This window comes from Eschscholzia californica, unplaced genomic scaffold, assembly GCF_041429995.1.
Source record: "Eschscholzia californica isolate CP2 unplaced genomic scaffold, dmEscCali1.0.p SCAF_2, whole genome shotgun sequence".
NCBI classification, from domain to species: domain Eukaryota; kingdom Viridiplantae; phylum Streptophyta; class Magnoliopsida; order Ranunculales; family Papaveraceae; genus Eschscholzia; species Eschscholzia californica.
The window spans coordinates 19,284,338-19,305,268 of NW_028238309.1; the positions used below are offsets into that span (position 1 = coordinate 19,284,338).

Below are 20,931 nucleotides of genomic sequence, written 5' to 3' on the forward strand. Positions count from 1 at the left end.
CTTGACTTAACTGTATATATATAAAATATACTAAATTAGGACTCATTTGTCAACAAAACATAATATATGTTGTAAAAAAAAGTTGAGATAATTTTAAATAAGTGAATAATAAATAACATAAACTTAGAAGGAATTTTTTAATAAAATTGGAGAACAAAATAAGTAGAAAACATTACCGGGTTGAAAATCTTGGAGATGATGTTGTCTTCCTCTAGTTTCTCTCTATATAGTGAACTATGTGAATTTAAATTTGGAAATGATTGTGATTGCACAGTACCATAAAAGAGAGAAGATATAATAATTTAAACAAAGTGAAGAGAAGAATGAGTCTGATATTGAAATTGAAATTAGTATGTACTATTGTCTATTTATAAATGTCATTCTAATTAGAGAAAGAGAGAGTTAGAGAGAGAAATTCAAAAAAATTAAAGAGGCTAGTTAATAGACTTGTAATCCCTAGTCAAAGTCACACCCATAGTACCGTTTTCTTTTTGGAACAAGTAATAGTACCGTTTTGGCAGAGAAGAGCATTAAATCCCATTTCTCTTTCTTTGCTCCGGGTCCCACCTATACAAAGTACATGCACTTCTTTTCCTTTGTGAAGAGAGTGGTCTGTTTGGGAACTTCAATATATGAAACTTGTTGGATATTTATTTTTTCTAACCGTTGGATAATAAAAAAGGCTCCTGGGTAAAGGTGGGCCCTGTGCCACCGCACCGGTGGCACCCCTTTACCCACGGCTCTGGTAGACAGTTCTGAGAGAACTAGATTGATCATTAGTGGAGACTTAACCCTTGTGAGATTTCTGAGCTTTTCTATTACCTTTGAGCGTACTCTTCTGCGCTGACTATGAGTAGAGTGAAGAGCTACTCAACCTCGCAACTTTAATAAAAAGAGCTTATTTGATCTCGTGTGCTCAACTTCCATAACCACTAGGAGTGACATCAGGATAGCGAATAAACCTTACTCTTGTAGTCCATGAAACCCGACAATAGTGTCAACTTTAGGAAGACGGATACTCCACCATCCATTCATCATGTGACTCCCGAGAATGAAGGCATGAAAAGTAAAGGAAGAAGAATGTGAAAGCAAAGTGCGAAAAATGGAAAAGTTGATTGTTGAGAATACTAGTGTTGGTATTGCATTGTTTGTAGTTGTTCAAAAAAAAATGAAAAAATGAAGAGAAAAATCTCTGAAAAACAGAAAGTGTGTGTAAAAGTTCGTGTGAACTTTAGTTTGTTATGTAAAACAAGTGTTCGAAGCAAAAAGAAAAATCTAAGTTTGTTATGAGTCCTTTGTTGAGGAAACTCTTGAACCACCTTCAGAGAAACCAAAAGCTCAGTCTGTGTTTTCTCTCAAGTCTAACACTTCTACTCATCTTATCCATGATAATCTTTTGGATCAAACTAGATGTCTTACTAAAGATGAAGATGAAGAACTTTGGCTTGCAAAAATGTCTAAAGAGAGTGATGACTCATTTGACTTAGATGAAACCTTAGAATTCTTTAAGGACACCGACGACATCATAATAAGAGAAATTTTAGAAAGTTTTTCAGAGTCTTTACCTAAGTCAGACTCAAATGAGCTAGAACCTAACTTGGAGGTGATTATCCAAAGTGCCAATGCGCCCATTTTAAAACCTCCTAGTTTGACTGTCGATCTAGGTGAGTCAAATATCTTAAATAATTATGCACCATGTCCCTCGGAAGTTCAAGTAACCCCATGTCAATCACTTGTGCACTCTACCATGGTCTCTCAAACCGTTTGTCATGTCTATGAGGATCCGTTTTATCCAATGTTTGTCAACTCTAGTTTATCCTTGAACTTAATGAGTGTTGCTTCATCTAAGTTTGGGGATAACTCATTCACATTAAAAGTCTCACTTAAATTGTCATATCATTTCATCGACGTGAGACTGAACCTTCCTGGATACTTCATTTTTTGGGTTGACCCTCAAATCTTCCGATTACTATTGTATGGGGAGTCATCAACCCTTAATCCAGTAGGTTTACAGTAACTTTTCTTTCTTTTTCATTATCATCGTCTGGCTGAAGACGATAAACTTAGCGCTTCTTGGGAGGCAACCCATGCTTCTGATATAGGACAATGGAGTTTGGTAATATCTATCCTCTCATATTTTTATTTTGGCATAGTCTTCAGAACATTGAGGACAATGTTCGGTTTAAGTTTGGGGATAGGGAAGAACTTTTGCTAAGTCCTTCATTTTGAAAATTCAAGAGGGTTCAAAATTTTTCAATTTTGGACCGAAAATGTGAGTCTAATGGTTGTTTTTGGCTTGTTAATAGTTATAGAGTCGAGTTGATTGTACTATCCGGTTGTTAAAGGTTTCTTCATGAATGTCGAGTCTTGTGGTCGTTTGCGTGCTAGCCATGTGAGTATTATGAAAGTGAAGGGTAGACGGTTCTGAGAGAACTAGATTAATCATTAGTGGAGACTTAACCCTTGTGAGATTTTTGAGCCTTTCTATTACCTTTGAGCGTACTCTTCTGCGCTGACTCTGAGTAAAGTGAAGAGCTACTCAACCTCGCAACTTAATAAAAAGGGCTCATTTGATCTCGTGTGCTAAACTTCCATAGCCACTAGGAGTGACATCAGGATAGCGAATAAACCTTACTCTTGTAGTCCATGAAACCCGATAATAGTGTCAACTTTAGGAAGACAGATACTCCACCATCCATTCATCATATGACTCCCGATAATGAAGGCATGAAAAGTAAAGAAAGAAGAATGTGAAAGCAAAGTGTGAAAAAAGGAAAAGTTGATTGTTGAGAATACTAGTGTTGGTATTGCATTGTTTGTAGTTGTTTGAAGAAAAAAAAATGAAAAATGAAGAGAAAAATCTCTGAAAAACAGAAAGTGTGTATAAAAGTTTATGTGAACTTTAGTTTGTTATGTAAAATAAGTGTTCGAAGCAAAAAGCTAAGTATGGAAGTTGCTTGAAGTTCTCTAACATTGAAGGCATCGACATTCTCGGGATCTCATCACCATCCATCTCATCACCATCCATCTCATCACTTGTATCCGTTGACCTTTAGGAAGCATTATTAGAGGGTAGAGTGGGTGAGAAGAGTAAGTGAGTTTTCCCATTCCATTTAGTGGTTATATTCCTTTTCGTAGATCATTCGTTCTAAAATATTGTCCTCACCCCTTTTTATGTGTTGAGTCTATAGTCGTGATCACACTCACCCATACGAGCGAACCATTTTTGAGTGATTCATCTTTTAGAGCGTATGTCTGTGAGGCCAAAGTCGAGGCGAAATGTATTAAGATAGGGATCAAGGGTTTGTCTGCTTGAAACTGAAGTGATTCTCATTGTGGCTAGTCACGTACACTTTGAGTCTAGATTACTAGTGAAGAGATCTTTAACGTCTGTATAGTGTTGTTCACTTTGACTGATTCCTATTAGCTTGCTAAAATTTTCTAGGAGACAAACATTTTTTGTCTGTCTTAGTTGACTTTGAGTGTTTCTTAACCCTATTGTATTTTTGAAATGTTTTTGAATTTTGTGGGTACATTATCTGGAAACCCTCACGAGACAACACTCGTCCACTAGGGCAACCTAGGGGTTTAACGGCTTGTTGCATACGCTAAATGCAACCGGGATTCCTCCGAAAGTGAGTTAGGTTTTTCTTTTATTTTGTTTTGCTCGAGGACTAGCAAAATTAAGTTTGGGGATGTTTGATGGGTCATGAAAATGTCCCATCTGAGTCGTTTACTTTAGTCGAGTTAGTTCGTTTCGAGTTTTTATTATAATAAAATGGTTGATTTTCTTGATTAGGTGTTTTTTGCAGAGTTAGGTGTGAAAACGGTTAAAAACGAGGAAAAGATGCATGAAGGGTATTTTGGTCATTTGGAGTCAAGGACATTCACAACCTTAAGCATATTCTAGATATATTTTGCTCCGCTTCGGGTCAGATGATTAACTACACTAAATCCAACATCTTCTACTCAAAAAATTCTCTTCTCAAATTTAAGCGTCTCATCATGCCCACCCTCAAGGTTAAATACGCTTTCACTTCCGAAAAATACCTGGGCGCACAGTTATTCATCGGTGCGCAAAAAACCAAAGTCTTTAATGATGGGTCATAAAAATGTCCCATCTAAGTCGTTTAATTTAGCCAAGTTAGTCGGTTTCGAGTCTTTATTATAATAAAATGGTTGGTTTTCTTGATTAGGTGTCTTTTCTAGAGTTATGTGTGAAAAGCGATTAAAAACGAGAGGAAGTTACTTGAAGGGCATTTTGGTCTTTTGGATACAAGGGTATTCTGGTAAATTTGGCCAAGATCAGTGTATGGGTGAAAAGTAGAGTCCGAGACGAGCTCGTAGGAGAAAACGGAAGTCAATTCGGAGTCCGGAAGAGTGAGATATGCATAGTCAAAGTTGGAGTCAAACAATGTAGACTGGTGGGACACTGTTGGGCACCATTCTGGCTGGTGGGACACAACCAGGTGACGTGGCACGTCCTGAATGCACCCAACGGACAGCAGCATGTGGTCCCTCTTTTCACTTTTAAGCCCTCCGGCAATTACTTTTATGCCCCTCCTTTTGTCTCACTTTATGTTCAACCAATAAGAAATCATTTCTTGAGTAGAAAGCAACCCTAACTTCCTATTTTAACCCTCTTTCTCCCAATTAACTCCTAAAACCCTAGCCATCAACCCATCTATAAATAAATCTCTACCTCTTTCATTTCTCTCTAGACTTGAAAACCCTCTCAATTTCCTCTCCTCTTTTAGCCTCCATTCTTTTCTAACCTACCTCTTTCTCTAACCCTAAAATCATCTTCTTATCTCCTCTTCTAGCATCCATTCTTTTACCACCCATTCCACCATAATTTCTTTCCAAACTCTTTCTTTTCTAAATTCTTCATCTCTTCACTACAATTTCTTTCTATTTCTAATTTCTTCATCCAAACTTCTAATTTCTCCATAACTTCTTCTCTAAATCTCTTCTTCTTCTTCTATCATCAACTAAAAAGCTACTATTTGGAATCTTTGGTGTAATATTATTGAACACGTTTGGAGCTAATATTGAACATCAACATGGAGGCACGTGGAGCTATGGATCTAGATCTCCTTTGGTGATTTCTTTTCATTTTCCATTTGTAATTCCATTTAATTGTAGTTTAATGAATATTTCTCTAGGTCCAATGAATAGCTAATCTTATATTTAGGGTTTATGATGAAACCTATTATGGATCTTTTTAAGATATGTGATTTGATTAATTAAACCTTTTGATTGTGCTTTAATGTCTTTAAATACATGAATATGAAATGCTTTTATCAAGAATACCTCCCGAAACTTATATAGTTCATTATATTAAATTTTGAGTTATAAAGAAAGAGGCTTAGTTGATTAATTATATGTGTTAAAAAGTGAACTAATATGGTGGATTCTAAATCCTAAATTTTTCTTTCTCATCTTACCTCCTTCCTATTTAGTTTGTCATTGTTTTATTATTTTCAAAATCAAATCAAATAATCAAAAGGTGGTGTTGATTTAAGATTTAGTTTGTCCCTTGGAACGATTTCCCGATTTACAAACTTTACTATAACTTGACCCCTACACTTGGGGAATAGACCTATTTTAGGCCTATCATTTAACAACATTCTAAAGCAAATTAAAAACAAACTTTCCAAATGGAATCATTCCTTCCTCTCCCAAGCTGGTCGTACAGTTGTAATTTCAACTGTAGTGACGGTCGTTCCTCGATACCAAATGCAATGTTTTGCCATTCCCAAAGGCATTAGCAAAAGCATAGCGACTTTGCAAAAGTCCTTCTGGTGGGGAAAGTCTAAAAGTATATGCACCAAAGCATGGTCATATATATGTCTCCCTAAAAAGTTAGGAGGATTGGGTATTTGCCATCCCCATCTCGATAACACTGCCCTCCTCAACAAACTGGCCTGGCGACTCAAGTCGGATTCTAATGCAATCTGGGTTCAATTACTTAAAGCCAAATACTTCCCAAACTCTGAATCTCCAGGTCCTGCTAAATCTCACCACTCGTGGAATTGGAAAGTCCTCAAAAAGCATTTCGATCAGATCGATAACCTATTTACCTGGGAAGTTCTCACTGGGAAGCACATTAACATTTGGACTGACAATTGGATCCTCGGTCTCAATCGCCCCAGTTCCTAACTCCTATAACTCTAATCTGATTAAAGTCTCTCAACTAATCACTAATGATAGTTGGAACGACGAGATCCTCCGTACCAATTTCGATGTACCCACTCAAAACCTCATCAAAGCGATCCCTCTTTACCATAAGGGTACTGATCAATTGAAATGGGCCCTTACCGAATCTGGTAATTTCTCGGTGAAATCCATGTATCAGCACTTAAGTATCAACAATAATATCGACCCTCCTCAGTCGATTAACTGGAATTTTATTTGGTCACTTCCTACTATCCCCTTATACAACTCTTTATCTGGAAAATTTGCACTAAAGCACTCCTAGTCAGGGAAAGAATAGGAAAGTACATAGGTAACATCCTGGCTTGCCCGAATTGCACTGAAACAGAAACCATAAAACATGCACTTTTACATTGCCCCTTAGCGAAAAATATTTGGTTCCACTTTAATATCATATCGACAAACATTACATCTTTGATTGATTGGATTTCTCCCTGGCAGGATCAGAATCAAAACAGCTATACATCTAACGATATTCATTTTGTTACTATCCGATGGCATATATGGAAAACTCGGTGTGATCATTGCTTTTAGCATACAATTAATAATACTAGTACAGTTATAAATATGATTTTGGCCTTTCCTGGAACCAGCAGAACTCTAATTCACCCGACACTGAGTCGTGTGGAAAAATGGCAAACTCCGATGTCACGCTACTTGAAAATTAATGTAGATGCATCTTTTACGAATACTGACACTAACATTGGGATCAGTCTTATAGTTCACAATGAGCACTAAAATTTTATGGAAGCCAAAGTAACATCTACCCAGGCTAGAAACGGTGAAGAAAGTGAGGCAATTGCTATTCCCCCAGGGGCTCACTTGGGTAGAGGAAAATCATCAAAACTCAATCATCATAGAAAGCGACAATATTAATCTTATCCAGCATCTGAAAAACCCGAGACACAAAATTCAATGGCAATCGATGATCCACATCCGAAGAATCAAAGAAATCAGGAATAGACTTGACAACGTCAAATTCAGTCATGCCAAGAGAACACTCAATATCCAGGCAAACAAATTAGCTAAATGGGCTCGCGAGAAGAATAGATCTAAGACTTGGAAAAATGTACCTTACTTTCTAGTTAATATGTATTATAATGGTACTTTGGTTGCTTAATAATATTACACAGTTCAACAAATAAAAAAAGTAATTTAATATTTTTTTTGAAAGTATTAGATTTTCTTCTCTCTCCTTTAAAATCGTCTCTCTCGAGAAATTTATCTTTCACATAAACCTAGAGAGAGCACATGTACTAGGAGAGATAAATTTTGGCCATCATCTATTGGTGCATGCAATAGCTGGACACGTCACTTAAATCCATGAATTTTGGGACGTGATTATGGAGAGCAATTTGTCATCAAGATTTTTTTCATGTAATTAAGACAACAAATAAAGTAAAGATTTATCATAATACGTTATATTAGTCCGTAATGCATTATGGAGATTTATGAAAGTGTTTTTGAAAATATGAAAGTTTAAAATGTATTGTGATAATTTAGAATATATTGTGATGATTCATAATGTTTGTGATAAAATACGAGATCTCATGAGTTATGAAGAAATGACCACATATTTAGTAAAACAAAGATTTCTCTCTCTATGTGATTGAACATGTGAGATAGAGAGAACATCTTGTTTCTCTCACAGACGGTTCCAGTAGGAATCTCACGAGGCGGGTTAAGTATACTGTTTGTAAATGAAGTTGAAATAAATATTCATACCATATTTGGAGATTAAAATGAAATTGGACCAACTTTCCCCATATATCTTGCAAAAAAAAACTTCTCCATATTCATAGACTATCTTGCTATAAAATTTGTCCTGGTTATCATCCTTTCCATCTTCCCGTATAAGACATCTCCAGGGAGTGGGCTCTGACCATCTACCTATCCTTCTGTCGACCAATTCCCCCCCCCCCCCCCCCCCCACCCCCGAGTCCCAAATTGTTCAAATTCATTAGAACCTGGATGTCCCATCCCGACTGCCAAAATTTTATTCTCGAGAACTGGAACACAAACCATTACCTAATCCAACATAAGCTTAACCAGCTCGCTATTAAACTTTCTCAATGGAACAAGAATGTCTTTGGTCATGTAGAACAAAACATCAAACACCTTACGACATTAATTCAGTCCACGCATAACCCTGAGTTACTGCTTCAGCTCACCTCCCAATTAGAAGAGGCTTATAATCTTCAGGAAAGCATCTGGAAAGAAAAGTCCAGAGTGGCTCATGTACAACTGGGTGATAGAAATACTAAATACTTCCATGCCAAAGCCATCACCAGAAATCGGAAAAACCACATTTCGTCTATCAAAAGAGAAGATAACTCCTGGTGTTCGGAAATACCCGAGATCTTTAATCTCTTCAAGTTCAATATCAAGAAGATCTCCACCTCCACTACCAATACTACCACTAGCCAAATTAAAAATCTGTTCACAACCCAGATTTCAGTCTCGCAAAACACCACCCTCTCTGCGGTTCCAAATGATGGGGAAATCCGTGCAGCCACTTTCTCCCTTAAACCTGAGGCTGCCCCCGGCCCGGACGGCTATCCTCCATTCTTTTACCAATCCAACTGGGATACAGTCAAGACAGATGTTAACCATATGGTCAAATCATTCTTCCTATCTGCCTCTCTTCCGCCTTCCACTAATAACACCCATATTTGTCTAATCCCCAAAACCAAGGCCCCTCAATCCACTGCCGACTTCAGACCCATCAGCCTACTTAACACAACGTATAAAATCATCACCAAAATCCTGGCTAATCGTTTGAAATTTACCCTCCCGGAGATTATTTCACCCTTTCAAGCTGCGTATGTTCCGGGGCGACAGATAACTGACAATATTATCATGAGCCAAGAAATATCACATTCCTTCAAGAACAAACGTGGAGCTAAAGGCTTCTTTGGTCTGAAGCTGGATATGTCTAAAGCCTTCGATCGTGTCGAGTGGAATTATCTGGAGGACATCATGGTTAATCTGGGTTATAATAATCATTGGATTAAAATGATTCATGCATGCATTTCTACGTCCTCGATGGCGGTACTTATCAATGGCAGACCTGGGTCGTCTTTCAATGTGTCTAGAGGTTTAAGACAAGGAGACCCTCTATCCCCTTTCCTGTTCGCTTTAGCCATGGAAGGTCTGAGCCGTTTATTGGATTCCCCTGATAGTCCTCACAAATTCATCGGTTTCTCTTTACCCCGGTCCTCATTCTCCATTAATCACCTTCTGTTTGCTGATGACTGCATAATTTTTGGGCGGAACACCCTGGATAACATCACCAACCTCATCAACATCCTCACCATGTTTGGTTCAGAATCGGGTCAAATTATCAACTATAACAAATCCACTATCTTCTTTTCCAAAAATACCCACCCCAAATTCAAACGTCTGATAACCAAATCTCTCAAAGTGCACCAAGCCTCGTCCCTTGACAAATATCTGGGTACCAAATTATTCATTGGGGCCAAGAAAAAACAAGCATTTGAGCCTCTGATAGATCAAATCTAGAATAAACTTTCGAAGTGGCAGACTAATCTCCTCTCCCAAGCAGGCCGCACTGTAGTCATCTCGACTATTACCGCGGCGGTTCCCCGATATCAGATGCAATGCTTCGCCATTCCCAAAGGCATTAGCAACCACATAGAGACCATTCAACGGTCATTCTGGTGGGGAAAAACAAAATCCATTCATACCATCAACTGGGCAGCCATCTGCAGACCGCGTAAATTCGGAGGTCTAGGTCTGCGGAACCCTCTTCTCGACAACGAAGCTTTTCTTTGCAAACTGGGGTGGCGTCTCCTCAAATTTCCTAACGCGCCCTGGGCTCAGCTGCTAAAAGCCAAATATTTCCCTAAAACGGCCAAACCCCCTCCTCCGCGACAAAATCATTCTTGGGTGTGGAAATCGATGGCAGAACCTATCGGCAAACTGGCTTATCTTATCTTTTGGGACGTCAACAAAGGCACAAAAATAAGTATATGGGAGGACTTCTGGATCCCAAATCACAAACCACCCATACCCAACCAAAACAATTGTCCATTCAACACGGTGGACCAACTGATCTCGAACCATACTTGGAAGGCGGAACTGTTGCCGAGATACTTTAACGACGAGATTTGCAGGGCTATCCTCAGTATAAATCTCCATCCGTCGGCAGAAGATGAAATGGTATGGACTCTGACAAATTCGGGCAATTTCACCATTAAATCGATGTATAGGTATTTGAGCTTGGGTACTCGGGATCCCGCAACAGTTGAATGGTCGTTCATTTGGAACATAAGATCGATACCTAGAATTAAACTCTTTCTATGGAAGTGTTGCACTAACAGCCTTCCTGTCAAAGACAAAATAGGTAAATATATAGGCAACAATTATAGCTGTGTGTTCTGTGAGCAACGGGAATCAATAACCCATGTACTACTACACTGCAACTTTGCGAGGGCCGTTTGGTTTCATTACAACATCAGAACTGATGGCATGGTCTCGGTGCTAGAGTGGATCATGCAGTGGCCGTCGATGGATGATTCAATGGTGGCGATCCTCGCCAAGATAATGTGGTATATCTGGAAAGTAAGATGCGAGAAGAGTTTCGGCAAGAAGGACATTTCGCCGATGCAAGCTATTCGGAAGATTCAATGTTATGACACAAATTTACCAGAGGTGCAGAAACCCAATAGCAACGTAATCCCGCCAAAATGGATTCCACCCCCACAATCCTTCCTCAAAATTAATGTTGATGCTTCTTTCAGCAAGTACACTGATCTGGCAGGTATAGGTTGTATCATTCGTGACGCGGATGGAAACTTGGTTACCGCTCGGGCAGAACCCGTTAGGGGACAAACAGCGGAGGAATGCGAATGCATAGCTATCCTGAAAGCAGTTCTATGGGCGGAGGACCTTAATCTCACCCATATCATTATTGAAAGCGACAATAACAACTTAATTAACCATATTCTAGACGATAACAAGGTCATCAACTGGCAATCGCTTCACCATATGAAACAGATCCAAGCACGCCGCACCAAATTCGAGCATATACAATTTCACTACAGCCCGAGGAAAACAAATACTCTGGCGGACGCTTTGGCGAAGTGGGGAAGGAAACACAAGGTCAGTCGTGAATGAAAGTCGAGGGAGCAAATGATGTGGGATCTGAAGTTATAATTGGTTTTCTGTGCTTTGATTTCGCTTTCAACAAAAAAAAAAATCTTGCTATAAAATTTGGTCAACAATGACCAGTTTACATGTATGAACATTGGGCAATAATGATGGCTGGTTGACCACCGTTTATTTGGAAGATGAAAAGTAATAGCCGTTTTGCTTCAAACATTGTTCTTGGTGGTTGGAAATGGTGACCATGGAAAGGTGCTGAGTAAACTTCTAAGCTTGTGCTCGTACAGTCCTCACCTTCTACCCAACGCACAAGTCAACAGCCCAAAAGTCAAATGAAAATGATTTCCAAATCCACTAATGTCAACATTTTTAAAAATGCTAATAAGCTTTATGATAATTCTAATTTGCCCTCCCTAAAGATGATTAACTCAAGAACCGACGCCTAAAAGTGATCTAACTTCCAAACTAATCCCCTGTTGCAGTTCATCAGTCAACTGTAAGTCAAGATGTAAATAGAATAAAGAGGTGAATATTTTAATAATAAGGGTAAAAAGTAAATGAAAAGATAAAGTAAAAAACTAACTATTGGCTAACAAGTTTTTTTTTTTGTTGAACTATATTGGCTAACAAGTAGCTGACAAAACTTATAAAAGATGACAGTTTTAGAAGTTGGTTATCTTCAGAAGGCCAATTTAGTGAGTTGATCATCTTCGCGATTCTAAAATAGAGTTATCTCATAAGTTTTTCACTCTGTCCTCGAGGCATTGATCAACTAAAAGAAATTAGCCTAATACCTAATTTTAAACTTTTTTAGTTAAAAAGACAAGTTATATTTCTTTTTCTTTGTTGAAAACCTAAAATTTGTATTTTTATTAAAAACCTAAATATTTGTATGTTTTTATTAAAAATCCATATATTTGTATTTGTTTCCTTAAAAAACCCAATATTTTTTGCAAAGCTAATGTAAGGTGTCGCAAAGTTGTTGCAAAGTTGTCGCAAGGTGTTGCAAAGCTGTTGTAAGGTGTTGCAAATTAAAGAAGTATCAAAGAGCTGAAGACTACGAAAATGGACTTACCCTTTTCACCAAAATATAAAAGTTTACAAGGAGTTTTGACAAAATTTACCTTAACTAAAAGTGAACGAGAAATACAAGGTGACATTCTGTGGCACACTTTGATGCCTGTACCTTTTTTTTTTATGCCTGTACCTTATGTGACACCACATAGGAATGTCACATAATTTATGTCAAATCTAAACAAGACAAGTATAACTCCTATATCACGTCTACCTAATGGATTCTGGTCGAGACGGTTTTTAACCTACACAAACAGGCACGCTTGCTCTCAATTTGCTTTCGATTTTATTCACATGAAGATATTTCACACTTTAACTCATGTCAGATTGTTGTAAGTGCATGACTCAAAACTTTCAGACTGTTGTTTAGTTAACTCATGCCAGATTGTTATAGAGTGCAACACTGAAAACTTTTAGAGTAATGTGTTTTTTGTTTTGAAATTTGAATATTATTTGTGTCTAGTTTTACGTGGTCGTTTATTTTTTCAGTAAATCTGAATCTAAAATTGAAACGATTGTATATGTAATTTTAGATGTTTTGATTGTTTTTATTTTGAGAACGTAAAACAATTCTTTTATGCCTAATGTATACGTTTTCAGATTTCAAAATAAATTTGAATTTAAGAAGAAGCTTGATTTTAAGATTTGATTTTACGAAATAAAAGTAAACGACTACAACAACTCAATTTTTTTTAAATACAATAACTCAAATTATACAAGTAATTTGCACATAATAATAAACTAACTTTCATTGATATTTTTAAAAACGCATAAAATATAAACGGTAACATTTCCAACCACATCAACACGAAGCAGCATGAATAATTTTTCTGAAATAAACAGTACAGCACGTATGATCGAGGTGCTAAGAACTTCCTCAGAGTCCCCAAAATAAATGAAGAATTTATTAAGTTTAATAATTTAAAATATTCTATTATTCACCCCATAAACTTCACCAAGTTGCAAACGAAAAAAATTTACCAGAGAAATATAATGACAGTTTTGAGATTCATCAAATGAAAAAGAGATCCGAAAAAATCAGTCACATAGAGGGCCAGGGGCTAGGGCAGAATATAATTGCTGCTAACAATCTAACCTAGAGGAGTTATTGGGTGACAGAACCGATATTGATTGTAAAGATCAAGATTCAAGAATCTACAACAGTCTGTTAAGAGGTTCTCTTTTTTCAGTTATTGATGATTTGGAATCAGGGAAAGCAAATCGAAATAAAGAAGGTGCAGTTCTTTTAGAGAGAGAGATAGAGAGAGAGAAAGAGAGAAGCATAGAGTGTTCAGAGACCTTCATGGGCACACGACTCAATAATATACTACAGGGACTAAGAGAAGCATAGAGTGTGTTCAGGCTTTCATTAAATAACAATGTAAACCAAATAAGAATTAAGACTATTTGGATGATAATTGTAAATGTGGAGTTGGTAAACTTTGACCTATTAACAATTTTGTATTTTTTTTGATGAGATGACCTATTAACAATCGGCTATTGCTATTATGTTAGTATATAAAAATAAAGAAATATAAAGTGAAAGGGTATTATGTCTCCATTCAGATTCACTTGATATTTTTCATACCAAAAAAAAAAGATTCCTTGATATTTTAATGGTTAATTCTATTTATCCCCAAAGATGACCAATCTACTACATTTGCCCCTCCATAGATCACCAACTTCTAGAAAAGCCCTCTAAACCACTTATTCGTCATATTTATGATAACACGTAATTTCGATTCTAATTTTACCATTTCTTACTTTTTGTCGCGTATTGGCGTATTTTGTCAATAATTTAGAGAGAAACGAAAGAAGAAATCCACCAAAATGACCCCTTAAAGATGATCAGTTTCCTAAATAGGCCTAAAAAAATTATTTTCAGATTTTATGATGACATATAATTTTATTTCGGAGTTCACCCTTTTTATTGTTATCAAATTTTAGTAATTTGTCAATAATATCAAAGAGAATGTTAGAGAGCGAAAGACAAAGGATGACTGGATTCTCGTCTGGACTTCTGCATCGGCAAAAGAGCAAGTCACCCTTCATCTCTTCTTCCACCACCATCTCTGCTTTAAATATATCCCTGATATAGTTGTATCTAAAATGATTGAAAACGTGAAAAGAAGACCCATAGAACTTAGTTGCTAGCAATCAAACCTCAAAAATTTTAGCCCTTTTGTTTGTCTATTATTGATATCTAAAGGGAGATTCCCCTCACCAGATTTGTCTAATTGGGGAACGCAAACCTCGCGAACCAGCTTTTTGGAGTTTCTTCCCTAAATTATGCTTGCCTGGTTTGAGAGACTCCCAAACTACTATTTGATGATGATGAAGATCAACAAGAAGAAGAAATATCAAACAAGAGTAATTTGTTGAAGAAATCAAGAGATAAACTCTTAAATGATTTTAAGCATTTCGAATGCCTCAAATTGTCCACGGCCCAATATTCTCTCGAAACAACCTTCAATGTCTGGCTAAATTCAAACATGAACTTATGTGCATCAATTGTCGATTAAATGAAGCTCTATTTGAGATGTCAAAACAAATAAAAATTTCAAAGCTATTAGAGAGGGGAAAGAGTCCATGGGTTATGATTAAAACTAGTTACTTACCTCATGTTTTATCTTGCAACTGGACTAACAGCTTTACGAAATTTGATTTACTAAATGACGCACAACAATTATTCGATAGAATGCGTGAAAGAAATGACACTTCATCTCAAAGAGGGTTTGCTTTTGATGTTTTGTAAACAATTTCACGGGTTTGTTCATGTCTCTTACTTGATTTGTCATTGGAGTTATGAAATAAGGAATATTGTGAAAAGTATAGTGGTATATGTGATTTGTTCTTACTTCTTATATCCAAGTTGAGAACTCTCAAACCTTTGTTTCGTTAGGTAGTTACTTTGTTCCGTTAGTTTTTCAATAAGATCAACTGAAGAGAGGATAAGAGAAGGGGTATAAAGAAGCAAATGAAGAAAAGTAAAAAAAAAAATCAAGAATGGTGATTGCTAGTGTTTCAAAAATGATAAAATCAATAAGATCAAGGGCTTGAAATTTATTACATATGATGTTGGAGTTTACATCATGTGTGAAGGCTTTTAAAAACAAGGGAGGTGAAACTCCAAACAGAGGCAATGGTTAATAATTATCAAAATAGTGAGGTGGAACTCCAACAAAGCCGAACAATTGTGTATAATTGTCAAACAACTCTTCAAATAAAGAAAACATAAAACAACAACAACATATTATACAAGATACAAATACATAACCGACCTCACTATGATGTCTCCATATCGATATCAAAATTAACAAACTCATAAATTTTTCACTGGCAAAAGTCATTCGTTTGAGGCAGGGACGTAGCTATGTTAGGGCCAGGAGTGACCATGGCCCCCCGGCCCTGAATCATTCCCACCTCTGTCATACTAATAAATCATTAAAATATCCAACTTAAACTTTGTTGGCCCCCCTTTATAATCCAATCCATATCTTAACCCAATCCAAAACTTAACCTAAAGCCCAACTTAAATTCTTCACACCTATGACTTAATCTAAGATGCCAATTAACTTTCACCGCCCACGATTCACAGCCACCAATGATTCGATTAGCCACCACCAATTAACCTTCAATTATTTTATGGCCTTTAACTTTCTATTATTTCTATTATTTTATGTTACAATTTTTTTGTTTTTTTGATGAGAAATTTTATGTTTCAATTCACCACCACCAATTAACTTCAACCTAATGACCCAATTAACACAGTAACTCCTTCAACAACAAAAAAAAAAATTACACATAACAAGTTTCTTTTTTATTACTGTATTAACTTATTTTAATTTCTTTTCAATTTGTTAATTATATCAATTCCAGTTGTAAAGATAAATAAATTTGAGTCATCTAAATTTTGAGTTCTCATTAACCCAAATCGATTGTCTCTCAAATCGTAATTCGAGAACAAATAAATTTATTAGAAAATAATCTTTTTTTTCTTCCCTCTCTCTCTCTCAAGAAAATTAGTAAGGTATCCCTTGTTTAGCGACTAATCGAGTTTGTGCTAACTCTTCTGGTTTCTACTACAACAGTAGAACTATCTTTCTCATCTATGTACAAACAAGGCTACGCAACAAAATGGATGCCAATTTTTTGTTAATTCTTTAATTTTGTACGCTAAAAAGGAGATTGCTCAGAAGTTTAACACAAAATCCGTCATAGATGACTTTAGAGATTTGACAGAACGACGGTTCCATTTCGATACATCAAAGAGGAAAAAAACTAGCAGGTGTAGTAGTCCCATGTTATTTTTTCATTTGTGTTTAATGGTTGTGACTGAACCCCGCTAATAGAAATTCTGGTTCCGTCCCTGGTTTGAGGGATAATATTAGAATTGTTACATAGGTTCACATCGTACAATTGTTAAAACTTCTCTCTTGTAAAACTCTTTATAAAGAAGATCTTATGTAATTGATAGGAATATCAAATCACTCGATACAATTCTTTTTTTCTTTCAACGACAAATAACGCAAAAAGCAGACTATATATGTCTTGATGTTATGATACATAATCTATAATTAAAAGTAATTAAAAGAAAGTAGTATTTAATAACCATAATCTATATTAAAATATTTGAAGATAATTTATATAAATTTTATAATAAAAAGAAAGCCTCTGAATATATTGAAGGCACATCCACAAAAAACAAAAGTGAACTACCTTCTTTAGGTTGTGTTTCTATGTGCAATATCCATTACCCTTTGTCGATGTAAACCAAGTACATGTCCTTGCTCTCTCTTGTGGAATACAATACAACATTAGATGATAAAAAAATAGCTAATGGAATTACTTTTTGAATGTTTTCCTATTTTCTATTAGAGATGATCTAATACGACCCTAAATATCAAATTTTTTTCTTTTTAATTTACTCAAAAGAATACATGATATCACCTAACCAAGTAGGTAAAATTTCTAGTTAATTTAAACATTTTTTACAAGTTGGTATAATTTTGTACTTGTAAATCATAGTTATTCTAAATTGAAAGTTGTCTATCAACGTTTGAGATATGTTTGTTGAACTTAACAACTTCTCTATTTCAACAAAAAAAAAACAACTTCTCTATTATTTTATCTTAGTGTTGAGGGCTTGAGGCTATATGCAAAAGTAAAATAAATTATTATTTATTTGTAGATGAATTATTTCACTAATATTATAAGTTTGTATAATAATAAAAGTACACAATTAAAATTCTTTTTAATTACATGTTTATGGAGACAAAGAAGCCAATAAAACCAAAACACATGCCTTGTCATCCGTTGAGAAAGCAATAATTTTTGTAAATTAATTAAAAAATTATATTGGCAGCGTTTGAAGTAATCCAACGGTCATAAAATACCCTAAAGAAAAGGGTCATCATCTTCTTGTGACTAATTTTTGGCTTGACTCTTGGAATCACTTGTTTCTAATTTGGCTGCCATGGTAGTTCATACGACCTTCTCTTTTAATGAGTGTCCCACTACTTCAATTTAGTCAATGTTGTCCTTTCTTTACTGATTATTATATTATTAGTATTATTTTTGAGCAGTAACATGGAAATTAAACATTTATAAATGACAAATTTAGTGTCCTTACATGTTAGGCACTTAGCTATTAAATTGTATGTCTAAGAATAGATTATTGTGTGTATATATGTATCACTGTCACGTAGTTTTCAGAATTCGAAATTCAAGGAGTCACCGACCCTAGAAACTCTTTGCTGAAAGTATGATTTTTGAAAAAAAATTATATTTGAAGGTTCAACAAAATGCAATTGACCTTTAATAAAGGCAAGGAAGAAATTCAAGTTTTTAGAAGAAGGCTAAATTCATGGACGGGTGTTTTATTTTGTTACCTTTGACATGAACTTAAATGTTTGACTCTTCAACATTTGGTAGTGATAGTGTCGGACAATGTTAACATAAATTCTGAAATTCTGTAGGTCCAAGTTCGATTCTAAGATGAAGTGGATTTCATACTACTTAGGGTTATTAAAGTATAAATAACGCAATTGGTTTTAGGCCATTGTTTAGTCGGATGCCTCTTCCTCTAAGAGTTTGATTTGGCGGTTAATTGTGGTCAATTTTGAAAAGGAAAATGTTAGACTCATTTTAGCGCCCTTAGTATTGTTCATTTCCTTATCTTGAAAGACTATTTTTAATCTAACGACGCCTAAGTTATTTTAGTTTTAACCAGTATTTTTCCAGTAACTTAGTAATTTCTTCAATTTTATTGCCCAAATTTTGTTCTAACTTTGTAGTTGGTTTCCCTGCCTTAATCAATATAATCACATTTAAAGATATTCAAAAATAAAATTATTTATTCATTAGCAATAAATGCCCTAAACATATTTGATTCTTTCATATTATTGGAATAGTTGATTAATTGTTTGATTAAGAAAACAATATACTGTGTATATTTTGATTAACACAATAACCATTGGGATTTTGATAACTTATTTCACAGGGATGAATGGATTATCTGGCATACGCATTTTATTGATTATTTGGTTAAATATTAAATATTCAGTCCGTTGAAATAACAAATTTTGGGCTTATGGTCCAAAAACCTACCCGTAAACACACATTTAATCCACTCTAAAGTTAAAATGGTTTTATAAACGAAAAAAAAAAAAAAAAAAAAAGGGTTAATTCCATTTTGGCCCCCTAAAGATGACAAACTGACCAAAATGGCCTAAAGATGACCAGCTTCCAATATGGCCCCCTTTTTCGTTTTTCCGTCTTTTTCTCTGTTAGTCGTTAGTGAGCTGGCAATTTCTTGCCACATTTACCCCTGCCCGATCTCTTTGCCAGCCACACTAGTTTGGATTCCCAAAATTCATTATGATATGTCAAATCAACTCTTACCTTTTTTCAGTTTTCAAAATTTATTTTTGTCAACAATGTGGCCATTATTCACTGTTCTTCATCATCTCAATGTTGGTATCAATTTACTTTTAAGATCTCAACTCTCTCTCTCTCTCTCTCTCTAACCCACCAGTCCATCTCATCCCACACTAAATCTATCAATTATTTGTTATTCCATTAAAGCTCAAACTTAGTTTTTTTTTCTTCAACAAACTAATCAAAGCTTCAGGCTGCAAGTCAAAACTCAAAAGGGGAGGGAAAGAGATCTGATGGAGACCAGATCAAAGCTTAGAATAAACTTATAAGACTAGATCTATTGAATTTCTCATTTCTGATGAGTGGGTTTGATAGCAAGATCTATGCATTTTCATGTGGTATGAGATCTTGAAGACGTTTATAAAGTCGAGCAACATGATTTTTTTGTGGAAGTATGAGATCCAACATCAATTGTTTGCCCTTCTTTTACACTAGAAGATGCAGGATTCTCTGAAGAGATAGATTTCTTACTATAAATCCGATATATCTATCCTAATATCGTCTGAAAAGCCTTTTCTACATGTAAGCTTCACGTGCACAAGATTTACATGGTGAAAATTGATTAATTCTGAGCATTGCGTTTTCCTATCAAGAACAAACTTATAACCTCGGTAAACTTTTGTGCCCATTTAGAGTGAAAAATCGATTAATTCCGAGCATTGCGTTTTCCTATGCAGGGAGCTGAGGCTAATAACAGACAGAGAAGTTTGTTGCTTCATGATTTCATGTAAGAACTCGAGCAACATCGATTCAGTTATCGATTGGCTTGTAAAGCATTCCTAATCACAGAGCTAATAATGTCTCTCGCGATTTTTTCTTGATTTGAAAACTTCGTACTTAGTCATTATGAGATGGTCGATGGTTTGCTCGTATGATCAGGTTTAATCAAAGGTTCATGTCAATTTCATCAGTCTTCTTAGTGAAAATATTTTAGATCATTTTCTTTCTTCTGAATTAGTTGTGAGTGGTAAGCTTTATTATAAGTTTAATGGTATTTTTCAGTTTGGTGGTTTGTTTTTCTTGTTTTGATGTGAGAAGATAACTTACTGTGTCATTAATGGTATGTGAATAGTTGTGCATCTTGAGACCCTTTGGAATGAAAATTGGGAGCGTTCTGACTCACATTTTAGAGTGTTATATCTTATATAACTTACTGTGTCATTTGATCTATCTTGTTATATCTTTTAGTAGGTTGTGAAGTTCGCTTCGTGAAATGGAAATTTTTCTTCAAGTTTTAGAAAGAGAAAAAGAGATTAAGTAGAGAGAGATAGAGAGTAGAGAGAGAGAGAGAGAATTTTTTAAAGAAGGGAGAAAGAAAGAGAGATGAGGTAGAAGTCTATTGGACAACCTAGGGACCATAAAGATTTTTGGTCTGTCATTCAAGATATGGGGTAGATACGGGCAGGGGTAAATGTGGCAAGAAATTTCCAGCTCACTAACGACTAACGGAGAAAAAGACGGAAAAACGAAAAAGGGGGCCATATTGGAAGTTGGTCATCTTTAGGGGGACATTTTGGTCAGTTGGTCATCTTTAGGGGGCCAAAATGGAATTAACGCTAAAAAATGGATATTAAT

The 20,931-nt window shown here is 35.6% G+C and overlaps 1 protein-coding gene across 1 annotated transcript; it reads left to right on the forward strand.

Moving 5' to 3' along the window:
- The first annotated feature begins 10,746 nt into the window (after positions 1–10,746).
- On the forward strand, positions 10,747–11,355 carry LOC147556717 (uncharacterized). Its single transcript, XM_086658692.1, has one exon. The coding sequence runs from the start codon at positions 10,747–10,749 to the stop codon at positions 11,353–11,355; it is 609 nt and encodes a 202-aa protein (XP_086514818.1).
- The last annotated feature ends 9,576 nt before the right edge of the window (positions 11,356–20,931 follow it).

Excerpts from the sequence above, each read along its gene's own strand:
- LOC147556717 (XM_086658692.1), top strand. The coding sequence starts at position 10,747 with ATGGATGATTCAATGGTGGCGATCCTCGCCAAGATAATGTGGTATATC.